The sequence below is a fragment of the Catharus ustulatus genome, chromosome 8 (genome assembly GCF_009819885.2).
Source record: "Catharus ustulatus isolate bCatUst1 chromosome 8, bCatUst1.pri.v2, whole genome shotgun sequence".
NCBI classification, from domain to species: Eukaryota; Metazoa; Chordata; class Aves; order Passeriformes; family Turdidae; genus Catharus; species Catharus ustulatus.
In genome coordinates, this window is record NC_046228.1 from 14,563,177 (window position 1) to 14,583,763 (window position 20,587).

The 20,587-nt window shown below is 39.2% G+C and overlaps 1 protein-coding gene across 1 annotated transcript in view; it reads left to right on the top strand.

The window, feature by feature from the left end:
• Positions 1-770: 770 nt before the first annotated feature.
• Positions 771-20,587, top strand: part of ADGRA1 (adhesion G protein-coupled receptor A1) — a 258,969-nt gene continuing 239,152 nt past the window's right edge. Inside the window, exon 1 of the mRNA XM_033066167.1 lies at positions 771-1,000. Within this exon, the coding sequence (XP_032922058.1) occupies positions 780-1,000 (221 nt within the window). The 5' untranslated portion in view covers positions 771-779. The remainder of the gene's footprint in view (positions 1,001-20,587) is intronic.

Genomic DNA, 20,587 nt, shown 5'->3' on the forward strand with positions numbered 1-20,587 from the left:
ATGTCCACGGCATGATCTGAGGTGTCTGGAGTCAGCTAACTGCATGGATCCTTCCCATGGCAGCGGCTATCCTGTCTCTTGGTCCGCACTGATCCCTGCCCATGTCCTGGGCACAGCCATAGGTGCAAACAGCACTTGGCACACACGCTCCTCAAGAGCGGTAGCAAAGGTGGCTATTTTCCAAACTAGATTCCCGACCCACACAATTTTTCCAGCTGCCGATTTCCTGCCCCGTGCCTGGGCCGGCCGTGCCTCTTCACTCCGCGGCGCATCCTTGGCGCATCTGCCCGGTGTGCCCCGGAGCGCGGACCCCGCAGCGGGCAGGGCGGCCAGCGCAGGGTGCGCAGGGTGCGGAGGTAGCAGAGGGAGCAGAGGGAGCGCAGGGAGCGCAAGTAGGGGGGCAGCGCGGGTAGCTCAGGTAGCGCAGGTAGCGCAGGTACCCCGGGCGCTCCGGGCTGCGGTGCCGGGCCCGGGGGGCGCGCCTGGTGAGCGGCGGAGGGAGGGAAGGAGGGAGGGAAGGAGGGAGGGGGGCCCGCCGAGCGCCGCGGGTCCGCCCAGCGCCGCGGCTGCACGGGCTGCGGCAGGAAAGGAGCGGCGGCTCCTCGGAGAAAGCAGGAGGAGGAGGAGGAAGGGAAGGGGGGGTCCCTGGAGCGGAGCCGGCCGCAGCGAGAGGCGGGGCGGGGTGGGCGCGGGAGGCGTGGAGGGCCCCGCGGAGCGGCGCGGACGGACGCGTGCCATGCGCGGCGCGGCAGCCGGCGGCTCCCGCTCGCTGGCTCAGCATGCGCGGGCTGTGCCCCCGCCTCTGCCTGCTGGCCGCCGCGCTGGGGCTGTGCGGGGGCAGCAGGAACTGCCCCGACCTCATCGTGGACCGCTGCCTCTGCGCCGCCGAGCGCTCCAAGGGGCCCGGCCGCCCGGCCCTGCGCATCAAAGTGGTCTGCACCGGCGGAGACTTGGTGGAAACTTTGCAGCCCGCCGTGCTGCCCAACCGCACCGTGTCCCTGTGAGTGAGTACGGCCGGCGCGGGCAGCGCGCACCTGGCGCGGGCAGGGGGTGCGGAGGGCGCGGGGCTCAGCGCACCCGGCTCCGCACCCGCAGAACCGCTCCGTGCGCCGTGCAGCCCGGACCCTGCTTCTGAAAAGTCTGGGAGAGTTTGGGGGTGGTTTGCTTTTTTTTTTCTTTTTGCTTTTTTTTCCCGTGCTCAGTTGGGAAACTAGTGTTGGCGAGCTGGGCTTTCCCTGGTGTAAATCCCGGTGTAAATCGCACGCTGCTGCGGGAGGCGGTTTGGGAAATGTCAGTGGCAGCAGAACTGATGGAGCTCTCTGGTGTTGCCTCCCTATCAGCCACGGGACGGGCTCGCACTGTCCGGGCAATAAATGAATGGTATCGGTAATGCTGAACTGCCTTCTGGAGTCCTGTGTCATTAACTGGTTCTCCCTTTCTCTCTCGCCTTCTCTAAATAAAGTTTGGAATTTGATATCTCCTTTTTAAAGATGACTTTCTGTACAACCATATGAAACTCCCAAATCTCCGATATCGTTCAGAGTTGTCTGGTAATTTAAAATGACTCGGGATATGGTGTTCAGTGTTTGGTGTTTTGGTTTCTTTTGTTTTTGTTTTTGCTTTTCTAAGCTAGGAATCAGGTTATGATACTTTCTTGCCTGTTGCACATAGCTAAACTTGAATAAATAGTATGTTGTTAGTAATGTAGCAGAACTTCTGTGATTGTATCCTCAAGTAGAACTGAAAGTAATGTTCCTGTAATGGTCCCAAGCAGTAATAGCTCTGTGACATTTACCCTTTGGATCATACACACATCAACAGATCTTTTACTGTTGAATTTAGTCCTGTTGACAATTCCTGCTGTGAACATCTCCACTGTTCAGTGCATTTTCTTTTAGTCAACACTTTCAGGAGGCAACTGGTAAAGATAGTAATTTATAACATCTGGGGAGCTTGTGCTTGTAAATGTACAGATGTGCTGTGTATGCTCCAGTTCAGTTTTAGCTATAACTGTTGAGTGACTTGATGCTGCTTATCTGTATGCTGATTATTTAGTTAGGAAACTTCTGCTTCTATACAAGATACAATAACTGCACTTCCTCCTAAATTTTAATAGGCTGGTTTAGAGTATTGCATTACTTACCAACATAAGTTTTAACCTCAGTGATAAATTCACTGCTACTTCTATGGTTTGTATAATTGGCTGTGTAGTCAGAGGTGGTACTCACCAGAATTAGAAAATGTCTTGGGGATGCAAGAACTTTTTTTCCTCTTGATTAAAGAGCTGTAGAAACTCTCACACTCAGCATGTCTGCAAAGGTTATTCCTCCTAGACATTGTTTCGCAGGGTCTTATTTAGGTTTTTAGGAAACTTTTGCTGAGGTAAGTACCAGTCAATGAATCCAGCTGACCATGAGACCTACAGAAGTATGTGTTCACTGCAGTGAAAAGAAACTGAATTGGAAACAGAAGTGAGAAAAGATGAAGGGGCGAGGTGGTGTGTTTGAAGTGGTGGGTGGGAGGATTTGCTCACTTACACATATGATTTAAGGCACCAGTAGCCAACTTCATCCTATCACCCTAAACACATCCATTTCAGGTAACTCTTGCTCAAAACTCATTAGAAAGGTACTGTGCTAGTTTTTTTTAAACTTAATTGCAAATACCTCTTGACCTGAGAGCTGATCAGTTGGCCTTAGTTGATATAAAAGATGCAGTTTTTTGGGTTTTTTGTGTATTTCACATGGGCAAGTATAGTACCATGTATCACATAAACTTATCCCTTTTCCTCTTACAGTCCCCCTTCTCATTTTTAGAAGGGTTTTTCCATGTTTTTTTCTTCTTTCCCAGAAGTAAATTTAAGGCTAAATATTGAAGGTAAAAAGGAAAAAAATAAAAATCTGTGTTAGTAGTTTTCAGTAGCTGGAACGTACATGTGACAATTTGATTGAATGTCAAAGATTTTCCAGTTGAAAGTGTTTTTTATGAATTAAGTTACACTTGTGAGATTGGGCCAACTGTAGAAAATAATGATAATGAGCTCAAGTATTATCACTCTTATATTTGTTTATGTAGTTGCATAGGAGACACAGGCAGAAGAGAATATTCTGGTAGATGTTGCCTGCTTCCATTCAGTTTTATGGGCCCACAGAGAGAAAGAGAGCTTTAACATATGGAGCATAACCTTTTGTATTGCTTTAACAATTAGGAAATAAAGAGGTGAATAAAAGAATATATGTTCAGATGCAGTAACTCTGTAATGAAACAATGTAATAAACATTTTGGAGGGGTTAGGGGCAGATTATTCATTATATAGGGATGCTGGTTCCCTGGTGCTATGATCTTTTGGAAGGCAAGATTGAAGCCAAACTCTACTAACTGCTCTGCTGAGATGGAAGAGAATTGCCTCTGCTTTATCTCTTAAGCCATCAAGAGATGAAGCTGTAGATGTATAACATCTCATTTACATGCTCAATGATGTTACTTATCAGCAAATTTAGAAGTTCTGATTTGGTAGCTTAATTGAAGCTTGAGTTTGGTAGCTTCGATTCTTTCACCTAAGTGACCGTGGGCCGTGTCTGAGTTTGCTAGTTTAGGCTCTGTGGTACATATGGACTGAACTATTGCTGCTAGAAATCCTTCTGACACAGTCACACCCAGTGACTGCAAACTAGTGTGAAGTCACTGAAGAAATGCTTATTCTTGACATGTTTGGGCCAATTAGTTCCAGCTTATGAGGTGGGGAAGTGTGCAGAGTTTCTTTGAAATCATATGAACACTACAGCTATTCAGTACTGTCTGAATGCTCCTGATGATAAACAATCACACTGGAAATAAAATCAAAATATAAGCTGATAAAGCACCTATTCTCTCCTCTTCAGTTTATATTAAAACCCAAAACAAACAAAAAATCCCTTGTTCTGAACTTTGTTTCACTGTCTTTATTTAGTACTTTACTGCTTTGGAAAGAGGATTCATGTGCTTGATGTGGATCAAAAGAAAGAACTTAGCTGTAGCTGCACAAAGTATTTGCATATATCTTGTTAAAAGGGTTCCTAGTCCTTATGGATTTGCAACATCTCTTGTATTTAGGGACGGGGTGGAGAAAGGGAATTACCTTTTTTCCCTTCCCCCCATGAAGAATATAGCTGTTGAATCACTAATTTATGGGATCTACTCTCACCATTTCAATCTCAGTAGGCATTGAAGTGTAGAGCCAACAAGGAGTCGTCATGTCACTTCAGGATAATGTAGTTTTTTCATTTTAGACTCTGTGGTTTAATACATGAGAATTCTTGTATGAAACCAATATTGTACTTTTTTTTTTTTTCATCAGTGTGATTGGGTTGTTAAAGTGTAAATCTAGGGAATAAGTCTGTTTGCAATCTTCTATGTTGACAGAAAAATTAGTTGCAAACTTCTTGACTGAGCTGCTGAAATTTGGGCTATGTGGAGAAGTTATTTTGCTGCTTTTTACAATGTAAAACTTCTACAGTTAGAAATTTCAGGAATTAGCAGATTGGATTCTCTGCTGGACAGTTTATTGGTAGGTTACTTGCATACTTTTTAAAAGCTTTATGCTTTTAATCATAAAAGTTCTCAGTTCAATATGTGCCTTGGTACCACTGGGCAGAATATACCTTAAAGTTATAAATGCCGTCAGTTTCTGATAGTAGCATCACTTTTTTTTCCCTCTGTCAGTTCAAAAGAAAGCCTAAGATGTATACGAATGATTGATATTTTTACAGATTTTACCTATTGAAAGGTGTAATTTTAAATGGTCATAATAAAAATGAACAAAGTTTATGGTAGAGTATGGCTTATATCAATTCTTTATCATATAGGATTCTTCAAATTTTTATGTCTAAGCCTTTCTTCTGACTTTTGAATTGGAGGTTGTCTCAAATTCCTCAGATTCTCAATTTCAGAGTAAGGCTACACGACTCCAATGGTAATCCATAGCCATAATACCTATGGAGGGTGTTCATCTTCAAAGCACTTCACAAACATTAAATAGTCTTCTGAAAGCAGCATTGCCCCACTTTTCCCTATCCCCAAATTACTTTTATGTCACATTCATTTATATCATGTCCACTGGAATTTCTTCAGAGTTATTATATTACTGTGTTTTTTTCGTGTCTAGTCTGGTCCTTTACACGCCTGTATTCAGTTTAGGATATATCAATATGGTTTATTTGATATAAGTGTCTTGTTTTAAAAATAGATCACAAAAATGTTATGTCCCAAAGAGTTCAGCGTTTAAGCTAGCCAAAGCAAACAAAGACTTGAAGAAAGACTGAACAAAAAATATTATGCAGTAGTTTTATTTCCACGTCTTAAAACTCACATATTCTTCTTTATTGATTTGAGACCCACCATAGCATTGCTAATTTGTAAATAGAGCACTATTAAGGAAGGTAGGGTGATTCTTGTTATAAAGGTTTTTGCAAACTTTTTCACCTTGGTTGGCTTACTGTGTTCGCTCAAAGCGACAGGAAAAAAGAATAAGAAACAGGTTTCCTGCTCCATTATTTATATGTGTATACATATTTATACATGCTTTCTCTGAAACTCTTAAATAAAGAAAAAGAAAAAAACAGTTTGTGGAAGAAACTCCTAGTAGGGAACCCTACATAAAACATGCCAAGGATTTGGAAGGTCTGGGACAGATGGCTGGGGAGAGCAAAGTAAGGAGAAGATAAAGGTTTTAGTGATGAAAAGTCTTCAAATATTACTCAAATATTAGTTTAATCTTGCTTGATAATATATGTTATGCATGTTATGCATTCGTCTAGTGTGGCCATAACATTTTTGGGTTTTGTTTTTCTTTCTGTCAAGGATATATCTGCACCTGAAAAGTACTAGTAGTGTGACCACTTCCAAATAATGACTTTTTTTGGATGAAACTAATGCACTGGCATTATTGGAAATTGTAACCCAAGAGGAGTGTGAAAAAATATTCTGCTATGCAAAGTAGAACTGTCATAACAAATAATGTTCAAAATACAATAAATCCTAGTTTAATAGTTACCATATAGCATAACTTTTTAAAGGTATATGAGTCATCCTGAAGTTTCTTTCTCTACTATTATTAAACTGTAAAAGCCATGAGTTAAAACAGTGCCATATATTGTCCTGGTGCTTTTATGTCCTCAAGTGTAACTTTTTTTGAGGGAAGCAGTTTGTGTAAGAGATGGGATAAGAATATCTGGAAACAGATACAATTATTTCACAGTTCGAACAGTTCGTTAATTTGGTAATTTAATGTAGAAATCAAGTCGTATTTTTGTCACATAGTAGGAAATTTGCAGTATTGTGATCTTTCACTTTGCTTCATTCCAGAAGTAAAAATAAACTGGTGAGGATAGCCAGGGGGAGAGTGATGTATGTGGGAAGGGAGTTTTATCATAGAAGTCTATGTGATCTGATACCTACTGAGAAGTCCTAAATGAAGCTGGGGTTTTATCATACAGTATAATTTGTCAGTTGTCTGGCTACTGACCTTGTTTGCCTTAAACAAGAAGAGATTTATTATATATCTTGTTGGCTCTCTCATTTTTATTTTTTTTTGGTATGTTGGTCTAATATTCATAAAATCTGTTAAATTTTATCAATCTAGAGATAAGCGCAACAGAAATTAGTTTCTGAAGTGTATGTATTTGCATCTCTTGCAGTGAGTTGGTGCCAGGGAAAAGGTGATTTATGTATATGGAATCTGCCTTTATATGAAGCTGCATGAGTTGCTGGCCCTTGGGAGCAAAGTACTGTCATCCCTTAAAATGGATTGTTCTTAAAAGATTTGAAAATGTGATGCCTTTTTTTTTCTTTTTTCTTTTTTTTTTTTACTTTTTTTTTAAGGCATTCTGGAACATTTCTCAAAGTATATTTTTCTTTCCTTGTCCCCTTCTAAATATTCTGACAGTATAATGAAACACGAGGTGAGGTGAAGAGTAGGGAGTGCAGGAATAGTTAGGACAGATGTGAAGGGGGAAGGTCCAGAAAGAAGGGGTCCAAACACTGCTATTAACAGGAAACTCCAAAGGTTTAAAATTTTATTTATGTTGCCCTTTTTCTGTATCCTCACTGTTTTAAAATCACAAATATTCAAATTTTAGATGCTTTACAACAACAGAATCACATTAACCCTTGTGATGCTGGAAGCATATTTATTACTTTGCTCTTAAAACAGACCCAGAAACTTTCTGGGTGGAAATAGCCAAAGAAAAACTGTTTTTGTGCAAAGTTTCTCCCTTTTTGAGAACCTCTGTCATCACAGATTTTACCACTATGGGATTCAGCCATGTTCCAGCTTATCCATCCATCCTTTCCTCACTGATGTCTTTTGCCTTGGTTTTATAATACAGAGGTGGCATAAATCTGAAAGTGAAAGGGCGGAGTACCTTTATCAAGGCAGAACTTCACTCTGGCAGCCAGTAGGAAACACACATTTATATATCTGCACCTTACACCTTACACCTTTGTTCATGCACATCTGAGAGCCAGGGCCTTTGCCAGCTTGGTTTTCACTACTCAATTACATTGATGCATGTTTTCAAGAATTGCTGTTTATGTCATTTGACTTAGATTTTTTGTGGAAAAACCGGCTGTTGATTCTAAACTACCTCCCTTTCTGTGTTTCTAATGGAATATCCATAGTAATGTTTTTTTAGCAATAAAAGCATACAAAACCATGAAAAGGTTGGGTATGTACTTACCCAGCCAACTGTGATTATTTTATTATTATTTATTGGTTGCAAGCTTGCTGTCTACTTCTAGACTTGTCAAATATAATTTGGCTAAAACCTGGGTATTATCTATAATAGCATTTTTTTGTCTACTTTAGCAATTATGTAATACAGGGAACACAGTTTAGGCTTTGTTCTTATTCTTGTGGCAACATGCCATTCTTCACCCTTCTCTCAAAATCAATTCCAACTGTCTTTTCATGTCTGGGACTGATTTGAGACTATTCTGAAGGTATGGTTAGTCTTGAAAGCTCTGCCTTTGCAATTTCTGTTACAGTCTTGCAGAGTTGTTGACAGTTTCTTTTCTGTACTTTGTTGGATATCATCTTATCTGAACAGCAGTTTGTCAAATGCATAAATAGTTCTGCCAATAGCACAAGCACACAGGGGTTTATGGGTGTTATGCTCACAGACCTGCAAGACTTTGCAAAAACCTGAGATTGATTCTTAGATCATACAGAATCTGGATTTGCTGATAGCTGTGCATAAGCAAGCAAATTCTTTTAAACTTGTATTTTAAGCTTGCCTTTGCTGAGTGGCTATTCATCAAAACTCATGAGGATAGAAGGACGCTGGCCTGTGTTTTCAGCATTTCTACTGCAGGCTTGGTACGACACACAATGAGGTTTAATGGATTTTTTATGTTGTTAAGGTACCATTATGGCTTTCAAGTAACCTGGTAAGCCAAGGTCTCTAAATTATGAACAGTTATGATTCTCCTTGTTTATTGAAGAATTAATAGCAATCAAGAAGATGTCTCTTCATAAAACCTTTGTCTTTATGAGATTGCCTGTCCCAGAGAACTCATGTTTTAGAATCAAAAGTATTAATTGCAAGGGTAAAGGTTTTATGTGTACTGTGACTTGAGAAAAGAACAAACTGCATCGTAGAGTAGAAAATAAGGTTAAAACTAGTAATAACAAAATCAACCCTGGAAAATGTGAAGAAAAACATAATGGAAGAATTGAACATAACTATGTTGTATATTCATAGTTCCCTGGCAACATATATTTTTATATTTGCATTAGAAATTAATGTGCATGGTACCAGTTTTTTGAGAGAGGAGGGGTAGAAGGAGATAATAATCTGTTTGTGAGCAACTTTATTACCAGATTAGGTTTTGTAGAATTTTTAGAGGAAGGATACTGAAGTGTTAGGAAAGATTTCTCTAATGGAATGAGCTGGTACAATCTGGCACGACAGGAACATACAAGCATTTAAGAGAGAGGGAGAAGCAAAACAAAAGTATTATCAATTTTGTGGTATAAAATATGCCAGCACACCTAAGTCCTGTGAACTCCTAACTCATGAATTTTTATACATTAACATGTGTCCTATCTGGGAAACTTTGCATTACTAAGAAAAATGCTTAGTTTTTTGTCTTCCATGCACCATCCTCTTTACTTTGTCTCATCTGTCATATTCCCAGAATCTTTCAATTCTTCACTTTCTTTTTAAACTCCTATCACTGTTGATACTTCTGCCTGTTTTTTTTTCTTGTCACCTGCATCTTGTTTTTGTTCACTGATTATATGAATTGCAGACTGCCAGTGCATTTCTAAAACAGTAAAGAACCCATTTCCCTCCTCATCAGCTCTGCCCTTGGTCCTCTGCTGTGCTCCCCTTCTGTGCCAGCCTCTGCTGTGTGCTGCGGGCTCTGCTTTCAGCTCAGTCTCCACCACTTCTATAGTCTTGCATGACTTCCCAGCTTCTTTTGCTTTTCTAAAACCCTCTATTACATCTTCCCTCATCACCTTTGATCCTTGACTCATTTTACACTTCTCTTCTGAACTGGCTGAGTGGAACTGAAATGAGTGAGGACATGGGTCCTTAGAGAGAACTGAATTAAGTCCTGGAGTTCAGCTGTGCCTGGAATTGGGGCCAGGCAGATGGAGTTGATCCTATTACACAACTTGGAAATGAGAAAAATCTTTGAATCTCTAACTCTCCCTCCTTAGAGCTTATCATTAAAACTGCAGCTAGTGGAGGAGAGAGGTCTGAATTGTGGTTGTGTCAAGCAGTGATTTTATATTGACCCTCCAGACATGCCACTGATGATCAGAGGAAACAGCCACAATGACCAAAGGTTGTATTCCGTCCTCAGCATTGTGTATTGCTTAGAAGGGAAAAGTCTAATTTCCAGTTTTCTCTACTGCTTTTGTACATTCAAACAGTATTGCAACTGCCCATGAAAAACTGTGAAATGTGTGTGACACAAATAATTGTAGTGGTAGAGATGAAATCTTAATGTTTGCTCTTACTCTCCATGCAGTTCTTGAGCCATAAAGCTAAAGTTTACATTAGCAAATCTAAGCTTGAGGGGCTGTATCCATTTCTTCTGTGACACAGCTAGTATTATTCACACAATTATCATAAATCTTTATCTTAACTTAGATCAGGTTAATGAACTGTTTTCGGCTATGGCTGAGTACTATGGCTCTTTGTCAACTGAGGTAACAGTTGACAAGTACGTGCAAATTTTGGAAAAGACACATTTTTTAATCCATGCTACACAGGGGATGCAGGACAGGGAGCATAAATGCATAAATGCAAACCTGCTCTCCCTTGAAGAAAACAGTGTTTTAATCTCTCAGTAATTGATGTCAGCATTATAAGGCTTTTTTATTGGGAAGGCGTTCATGAATTCTGTTGTGTCAACATTTTCATCATTATTGTTTTACTGGAGTCCCTGATGCAGTCACACAGCATCTCACCTATAGCCAGGTGGTAAAGGGAGAATAACATAATTTGCTCACATTATGCTTCAAGTAACTCTTCAAAGTACATATTACAACTTTTAAAGGAATTTGGGTTACATGATGCCTAGGAAACAGAGTCAAGCTGTGGGAGCTGAACACCAGATATTTTGGTAGCTGTTAAACTGCTGGGGTGTGTGTGAGAATATCATCTGTGGTTTGTTTCTTTATTCCTCCACATTTGGTAAACAATAGGCTCTTGGAAAGTTAATCTGCTCTTTGCCTGGGCTGTATCATGTCTTGTGGAGGGAAGTTCAAGACGTCTTTCCTCTAATGTTGGGGGACTGGTAAGAATATGAAGCGTGTCCAGTGGGAGCAGTAAGACATCAGCTGTGGTTTTACGGGTTCTTTTTTTTGAATGACACTTTGCTTTGCTTTCCTTCCTTTAGCACCAGTGCTGGCAGGGTCACATAAAGGTTTTATGGCTTGAGGAACTGTTTTTTGTGGACCCCAAGTATACCTGAGGAAGAGCAGAAGAGGACAATTTGAGATACGAACATCAGAAAGTGATTTGATGTCAATTGTAGATGTTTGATATTTATTTTTATGACTTAATGTGTACAAAATACCAACTGTTGTTCTTGTTAAATTAAAAGTTACCTGACATATTCTTATACTTGGTAGTACTTATGGAGCTTTAACAGATATTCTGGTTCTGATCTCTTTTTCTGTTTAAAATAATGAAATTTGCAGAAAAAGAGAAAGTACATTTTCTAACACTTTTTTTTGTCTTTCCCTTCTATAACAAAAGGATGAAAAAGGAATTTCCTAAGACTTAAAATATGGGGGAAAAACATATTAATGATTATTTATTGTTGTACTACTCATAATTCTCTCCCCTTTCTGCACAATTAAAAGTTATAAATAACAATATAAAGAGTCAGCAATATAGATTGATGAAGCAAAAAAATAACCCAGAGCTAAATAAATGTAATAAATTATAATCTTCTGCATTTAGAGTAAATGAAGTTACTGCTGTAAAGTACTTCATGATTATTGATTATCATTATAAATTTGTTTCTAATAAACTGTTATTTTAAAAATAATTCTAATTAATTCATTTGTGCCTATATTTAATAACAAGTCAATTAGTGAACTGATGTATGAAATGACCTTCATAACAACTTTACACAGTTGAACAGTAACTTGCTGACTAGGACAATATCTCTTTTTAAAATAAGTCATACTGCAGTTTCATATGAAAATACATTCCATATATTTTAATCTATTTATAGGAAGACTAAGGGAGTTTTTTGCCTGACTCTCTGTGTAATTAAATGCTGTTTGAGTTTTTGTTTTCTGTAGTTACCTCTGAAGAACTCAAAACTATTTTGGTGTTGTTATTGTGACTACTTTACAAATGGAATACTTTATTACTAAGTTATTTGGTAATGGAGAGGATTAGATGCCAGGCTTCAGTTTGGAAAAGATTAGAGCAAATAATTTTTTAATGCTAGCTTTCCAAAGTACTTCTTTAGCTGAAGCAGAGTGATTGTTTTAAACAAATAAAATCCCTCAAGTAATCATTTATTTAATAGCACTTAAGTCAAGTTGGTTTGTTTTTTCTTCTCTGAAAGTTTTTGTCAAAAGGGTGATACTGAATTGCATGTTGAGCAGTCATTCCATATGATCAGTTAGTCTATTTGCCTTTTTGGCTGGCTGGTGTTTCCTTTTTGAAATGGGAATAGATAACAAAGCTTTGGGAGAAATTTAGTGGGACTAACTGGGGCAGCTGGGTTTCCTGGCTGTTTTTACTTGATGCTTTGCTGTTTTGTGTGAATTGTCAGTTAATGGTACTGTTCTGGAATAAGTGAAGATATGATAAGTGGACTTTTAAAAAGTTTATGGTTGCACAGCTTTTCATTTTCTGCAGTCTGGACCATTAATAAAAATACATGTGGCTGTCCTGGACCAGGCCAAAGATCCATGGAATATCCCAGTATCTTGTCTCCAGACTAAACATTTGTAAAGCAGGTGCCTAGAGGAGGGTAACACTGTGATGTTTTCCACAAGGATCTTGTCTGCATCACAGAGTTGTAGTTCCTGTGCATTTGATTTAGCAGAATTGATTGGTTTTCCACAGCCTGATCCAGCCCCCCTGCAGATCCCATGGCAGCTCCCTGTATTTGGAGCATCACATGGCAAGGGGTCCCACAGCTCAGCTGGCTGCTGGCAGGGACATCCTGCTTTTGCTCATTTCTGAATTCCAGCTTGTTTCAGTCAGAGCTGATGGGGGTCTAAAACTTGGGAGAATGGACCAGGTTTGGTATTCAGGAGGGGGCTCTGTATCTCTGCTTTTCTCTTGTTATCTGTTAGTCACTCTCAGTAAGCTGAAAGGTAAGGTAGTGATGAAATGGCAGGAATTAATTTATTCTACTAATAGTATGCTTGCTTCTGTTTTCAACACTGCGAAGAGAGAAGAGTGATAAAACTTCTTTTTATAACAAAATCTTTACATTTAATTCAATCCATGGGAAAATGCTTTGGTCTTCTAGGAAAAATAAAAGAAGCTCTATTCTTGTTTTTAACATTTTGGATTAATGAAAAATGAATAAAAGTTCAAAGTCAATTTTCTCATTGGTTGGCCTAGTTTTCTTGTGTCAGATTGATAGATTTTCCTGTTTGCCTCGGTATTCCTGAACAATAAGAGCATCTTCAATTTTCCTTGTATTTTGAGGCCAGTATTTTGTGCTTTGTTTAGTTTTTGGCACTGCAGAAAGCCAAGAGGGAGATGGTTTGACCAACAAAAAAACCTGCTAAATTGCAATAACAGCATGCCAGTGAAAAAATGTTTTTGAGGAGGTAAATGCCTTCAGAAGCTATAGAGTGCTGGTCATTGGTCCTTTATAATTTGATTTTTCAGCTTTTAAAAATGAGTTTCATTAGCTTTTGAGGCTGGCACTGTATTTGTTCAGAAAGACTGCAGCATGACTCTGCTGACTGACAACACTGAGTTACACTTCACTCTTGTCTTTCACTGTGTTCTATAGTTATTATATGCTGAAAGCAGTTGAGTAGAATTTGTTACTTACTGGTTATAACACTATTTATCTGAGACTGGAAGAAAAGGAATGAAACTAGAAGTGGAAAAAATCTGATTTTCAGCCTGACTTTTTTGACTAGGGGGAGGAATAAAGGTGGAAACACTTTTATACAGGGTTGTACTTAACCAGTCTAGAAGTCTCTCGAGTGCTGCCTCTTTGGTATAGTCTCTCCTCATTATTTCTATGGGACATGCATGGGCTGATCCTCTCTGAACATTTGACCACAAAACCTGTGGTTCATCCCTGTCTCTGGATTTTTACGTTTTGTTTTTTACTTTGTTCTGCACCATTTTACTGATGTTGTGCCATACTGCTGACTGTCCTGGGTGTGCTTTTCTGGGGAGAGGGTGTCTCATTTTGTTTTTCACTGGTAAATGATGGGAGCCACCTTGCAGTAACTGGGGAGCAGGAGAATCCTTGAGCCTTCAGCAGGAGAGTCTCTGCCAGCTGTGGCCATTCAGGGTGCCTGCTGTCTGCCAGGTAACCCTGAAAGAGGAGATATGTAGGGACAGACTTATCACATGCTTACACCCCATCAACTGGCTGCTTTTACAGCAGGGCAAAATACTTAAAATTCAGATGATTTCCTCCATGTGTCAGTCTGCCTGCATGCTTTGGAGATTCAGACTGCACAGAGGACATCCTGCCCAGTCATCAGAGAGAGATCTCTCCTGCCAGGGTGTTTGTGCAGGTCTGGAGAAATGTGCCTGTTGTGGGCAGTGAGTCAGAGCTGAAGCCTGTCCTGCTGCAGGGGAGGATGCTGTGGGGTCCTGATGGCTTCTCCAGCCCTGAGTGGTTATAGGGGATTGTGTATTCACTTTGAGCTTGCAGGTGTTGTGTTAAAGTAGTATTTTTTGGCTCTTTTTGTATTGTATTTAATAGTAGTTGCTCTATAAACAGACTTATAGATCACTGAACAAGTAATATTATATTAAGGTTAGTTTGCTAGGGTTTAAAAGAATGAGGGTGAAAATATTAGTATATGTCTTGAACTTGTGATTATTCCATTAACAGTCCAAGTGTTTTTCTCCTCTGTTTTTCTGTGATTTTTTGTAAATTTAAGTGATCAGGAAGAAGAGTCCTATAAAATCCAAATTAAATTCAGCATTGATAAATGCTGAGTGAAGAGAGGTGTTTGGAACATTTTCACTTTGCTTATACACTGGCTGGCTGTGAGCTAGGCACTTGCTGCCTGCAGGAGGGATGCTCTGGATACACCCTGTGAAAAGGAGAACTCAGAGTAGCCAACATGCATGACAGAATAAAACATCTTGTTCCTGCTGTGTAAGCCCACAGTGGTGCACCTGCATCTTGGACACTGATTCTGACACAGCTGAATCTTCCCTGTCAAAAAGGCATAACAGGACAAGGAAAGGTGTAGGAATATGCAGAGTTGTGAGAAAGTTTATGTGTGAGGAGTGGTGAATAGCTGAGGGGCTTTTATCCTGAAAACCTCTAAAGTGTTTTGAAGGTAAACAGGGAACATTATTCACTGTTTTCCATATTATAGGACTGAGGAGGCAACAAATTATTAAAATTTTATAAGAAATTAAAAGTAGGTTAAGCTGCAGAGCTTCTTACTGTGGTTTTTGTATTCACATATCTTCTCTTGAGCACTGTCAGAGGCAGGACAGAGTTGCCAGGATTCCTGTCTGAGCTGCTCCTGGCGGCTTGTTGCTGTAGTTAGGTATAATCCAGGTGGAACACACAAAGTTCTCAGCAGACAGAGGCAGGTGAAATGATTACAGCCTGGGGTAGCTCTGTAGAGTAACACAGATCACTTGGCAAGCTGGATGTGATAGATCAGAATTCATTTTTACATGGCCAAGAATGTTGTCATATATCCAGAATAAAGAAAATAGTTTGCTCTTGCATGTTCCAAAAAACAGTTCCAAAATTGTGTCACTGAAAAGCAGTTAATTATAATGGTGCATAATCAGTTAAACATCTGTTCCTGGAGTGATATTACTAAAAGTGCAGTGATAATATCATCTTGGATACAAAAGTGAGGAATAAAAAGCAGAATTAAGGAGTATTACTTTTGTTTGCAGCTACCAAGAAAAAGATGAACAGAAAGCAGTGGTACATTTTAGTTTCAGGCATGATTTAAGAACTACAGAATCTGTGCTGTATCCTTCAATGTGTTCTCATAAATCTGTTTTACTTGTTTGAGGTTAGGAGGTTATTTGATCATGTCCCAGAAAAAAAATAAAGTCTGATGTTGAAGATATTTTAATTTGGGAAATAATAAGATACAGTTATTGAGGATTCAAAACAAATTAATTCAGAATAAGAATGCCAGTGAAGGTCTAAGGGAGAGTAATTAACTTTGGAAGACATATGAACTGTAATGGAAACTTTTTACCTTCTTAAATTAAGCCTGAATATTGTAAAACTTCAACAAGTCAGTGGCTTGACATGTTTATTACGTAGCTTTGTGATCACATTGTCTCTTCTGGGCATTAAAATAAATGACCTGGTGAAAATTTACTTCTAGTATGTGTTCACAAGTACTTATGAGTACTCCCAAACCCATGATTTCAGTGGTTTGGGTATGGACATAGAAATACCAAGACAATCTATGCAGTGTTTCTGTATGGTGGAAGCTGCCAGTCTAGTACAGCACTTGTAAACATGTGACTCATTGTTTTTAATACAGAAGTAGAATCCTGCTAGTATCAAAATAGTGTTGTTGACTGTACAGTAGTACACTGTGTATTTGGAAGTACTCAACACTGGATGGTGTCCAAGTGTCTTTTGGCTTGACACTGGCAAACGTGTTCACCAGGTGTATTTCATCTGTGAATAGTTCTGCTTTGAATTCTGCCAAATACTCTGGCTCTAATTTAACTCTTGAGATGTCAAACCCAGTGATTTTAATGGTATTTGTTTATTATTTGATGGTGCATGGCTAATTCAGTTCCTCTATCAAATTTAATCCTTGCTGCTTTACCCAAAATGTACTGACCGCAAAAAAGATATTAGCATAAGAAGTTGCAGTTTACAGATAATCACTGTGTCTACATTCTTCTGTAATGTATTTCTGCTTTCCCTGTCTGTTGCTGCCATTAGTTTTTTTTATTGAGTGGTGGGTGTTGGTAAAGGGATGCTACAAAAACCCAGTACAGCTCTAAGTCAGTGTACAGCAGCTTTATTGCAGAGATGAAAGTCATGAAGAGCTTTGTGATTTGAATGTTACCATCCTTTGATCTTTAACTTACTCGTTAAGTTTAATGTTTCAGTAGCTACTGTTTTGAAGGTCTTCTTCTGTACCTTGTATTTTAAATAAAAAAAAAAAAGTTATTTCTGTAATTTGGCACAGTTTATTTCCTGTACTAGGAAATGTGACCTTTTAGCCGTATTAAAAAGATTTCCTCTTAGACTTTCTTAGTACTTTAAAAAATAATTTATGCAACAATGAAAGTAGTATGTTACAGTCTTAAACACAGGCTGAACAAGTTAGATGTCTGGTTTTTTCATATCACTTTCAATCAAGCTTGCAGCTAGTTGGAGAGCCTACAGTTACATCATGTGTGTGCAAAATTAATGTATTTTATGTACTGAAATGACAACTATTTAAAGGAACACAGAAATCACCCTGAAGATACATTGGTAAATTCTTCTGTAATCTAGGATTACTTTTGTATTATTGATGGATGATCTCTTGTGTAACAGGTATGAGTATATACATTGTATTATACCAAAATTCTAATGCCACAGGAGTAATCCAAGGTATTAGAGGGAAGGAGAAATCTTAATGCTGGCAGTTCTTGAATTGCAAATGCTTTCTAGACAATTAAATTACTGATATTTCAGTTTTTAAAGGAAAATAGAGGGAGGGGGTTTCACGATGCAGCTAGATTTCAGCTTTCTGCTGTGTAAAACTGCCACTGATAATTTGGAATTAAATTGAGATATGAGGCATATGGTGGGGGGAAAGGTTATGGTTAAAAATAAAAAAAAATAAAACCCCCACAAAACATTTATAACACTTGAAGCCAGCTAGCTTTTTTTCTCCTCTGCAACTTAAAACTGGCTTTCTAAGACAATGTGCAAAGCATTATAAAAGTATTCAAGAGCAAAGTCCTTTGCCAGAATTCGGTAGCAGGGTCTTGAAATGTTTTTATGGCATCGATGCTGCAGGCATTTGAGGAAGCTGCTGTTCCCTTCCACTCTTCAGAGCTCTTCACTTCATGTGTAGTCTCTCCAGATGCTATCCTGGTTCTCTGGTGTTGGTAAAAATTATTGCTGCTGCCCCTTTCTGCAAACAGGTACCATTTTCACAGGAAAAACGTTTTAAAGTCACATCAGTTTAATGGCACCATTAATGAGGTCTGTATGGAAAGGGCTTAGGGTACAGCATGCATGATCAAAGATTGAAAGACTTACTTAATACAGTATGTATTTATACAGCAATTTGATGGAGTATGTGTCCAAATGTTATTGTCAATAAATCTTGACAATAGCCAAGCTGAGAAAATACAAACTGACAATAAGAGCTGGCACATGAGTAGCAAAATTTATACTTTGGGGATTTCTAATAAAATAAAAGGATATTGAATGACTTAAAACAAGCTTTTTCTGAATTTAATTCTTCCCAGGACACATCAATTGTATATTTAAGCACTTACATTATGAGCCTGGTGAGAGTGATAGTTGCAGTTTCTGGGATTTTTGTCAAGAACAGAGAGTGAAGAACATGTTCTGTGTTCTTTCAAGGTGACTAAGATCTTACTTTAATGAATATAGAATGGAGAAACTTGCTCATACCAGTCTGACAGAAATACATCAATAGTTTCTTTTGTGCAAGATGATAGCACAGTACTTGATTCATTTTAATCATGTTTGTGAGAGAGAAATTCCCATTTTTTATAGTGAGAAGTCAGCTCTTTGTAATTGGTTCAGCATTCAAAGTCAAGATCCATTTTAAAGAATGTCCCTTGATTTGCTATTTTTAATGATACTCAAAATACAATTTTTAAGTTTACCATAAGAAATGTATCGTCTGTGGCAGAAATGCAATATTACAGTATTTGCTTTCTGGTTTGAGTACTCTACACAATGTGCACATTGGCTTAATTTTAGCATTTACCAAAGTCTGTAGGTTTGTCTAAAGCTAAATTTATACTTTTATCTATAGTATTTGTTGTTCAGAAAATGTAGTTGAAAGTAAGTGAAAATTTTGTTTTATTTATGGCACAAATGATACAGGTTGTGTTTTGATAGATAGCTCTGTCGTTTTTGGTTCTGTTAGACACATGTTGATGGTGTTCATAAATGACATTCAATATTTAGGAACAGTTAAAAGTCCTCACAAAACAAAGCACCTTAGGGAGTCAGACTGTTGGTTCTCTACACAAATATGTCTCTGAATTCTGTCATTTGAAAAGTATAAATTTAGGTTGCAAGATTATTCTTTTTGAGATGATAGGAAAAAAAGAAAAATTAGAGGGAGCAGGGGTGATGCACAGCTTGTAGGAAAGCAGTAAACTGCTAAATATTGTACAGATTCAGACGACCATTGTCAGTGCAGTGGAACAACATCCTTCAGGTAAATACTGGATACTTCTTTAGTTGTCAGAGGTGGGGCTTAATCATAATCTGTACTTCCTTTCAGTCTTACTGCATTTTCACATCCACCTATCCTGTCATTGCCATTTTCTCCCATTACAGGGATACAAAGAAGAAGGACTGTGCTGGGTTTCTTACTGTAATGGAAATACCAAAGAATTTCTTCTTTTTATGTGTAAGAGGTCACAGATAATGTGATAAAATGGCAATAGTCCCTGATGATAAACAAAAGCATCCTGCATTGCTTTTCCAGGTCTGGCTGAATGACAGGTCTGTGAGGCTTGTGGCAGAGGTGTGAGAGGGTGGGGCTTGGGGGTGTCCTTTGCAATGGGTTTTCAATATTTCCAAGGCATTCCTGCCAAGTATGGAAGCTCAGTAATCTGCAAGTAAATTAATTGAGCTCCTCCTGTGTTCATTGCCTGCATTTTCGTCTGACATCCCCTGGGATGAGGGTGATGGTGATCAGAAGGAAGTATTTCCTTTTCCCCAACACAACATAAAATACAGAAGCTGCTGTGATGATGTTTGAGGGCATTGAAGGTACGGTGCCTTATTCTGCCTGGAGTTTTGCTTGGGGTAAAGCTGGCTGTTCACCTGGGATTTCCAGGCACCTGTCAGCCAGCAGGAGGACAGATGGTGAGCAGGTTTTAAAGGCTGACCAGGGCATTTGTTCAGGGCTCCAAAACAGCCAGTGCTGTGTGAAGGAGCTGATGACGAGGAGTGGATGTCCACCCCAGAGAGGTTTCTGGAGTATTAAATGCTGCTGTAGAACTCCTTTTTACATACTTTGGGGGTGGCAATGTGTGTTTGTATTTATTTCAGACTAGCTTTAGTTTGGTCTTGCAGGCTGAGTGCTCCTCTCCTTCTGAAAGGTGTTAGATTCCTGGGGCAGAGCATGAACTTGATTTCACCCACAAGAAATCCCATCAGCATGCTTGCAGGCAGTGTTACACCACAAAGTGAAGCACAGAAGGGGGAAAGAACAGGATTCCATTCAAAGCACACTCAAGTCCTGAACTCAACGAGACACCAGCATGGGGACAGCCTGGTGGTTGCCAAAGGACCAGAAGGGGTGGTGGAGATTTTGATACAAATGAAACACAGGATTTTCAAAAACCAGTTGTCAAACAGCAAAAAAATACCTCCATCAAAACCTCCCTGTAACTGTATGAAAGTGATGGCATGGGGAGGTCTGGATTAACCCCTTCTTAATCCTGGTTTGTCTTCCAGAGTAGAAAGACCTTTGAGTTCTGTCTGGGAGCAAAGGACTAGGCACATCTTCAGAGCTCTGGCCACTCACAGCCCTGTTACATGTATTTGAAAATTACTTGACATAGTTTTATGTGTTAGTTCAGAAGTTCAGAAGGATTCTGTGTCTCTGCACACAACACTCCTCAGTGTTCTTGTGTATTGGGTCTGGCTGAGCTGGAGTTCATTTTCCCAGTGCTGTGCTTTGCTGTCTAGAGAGGTG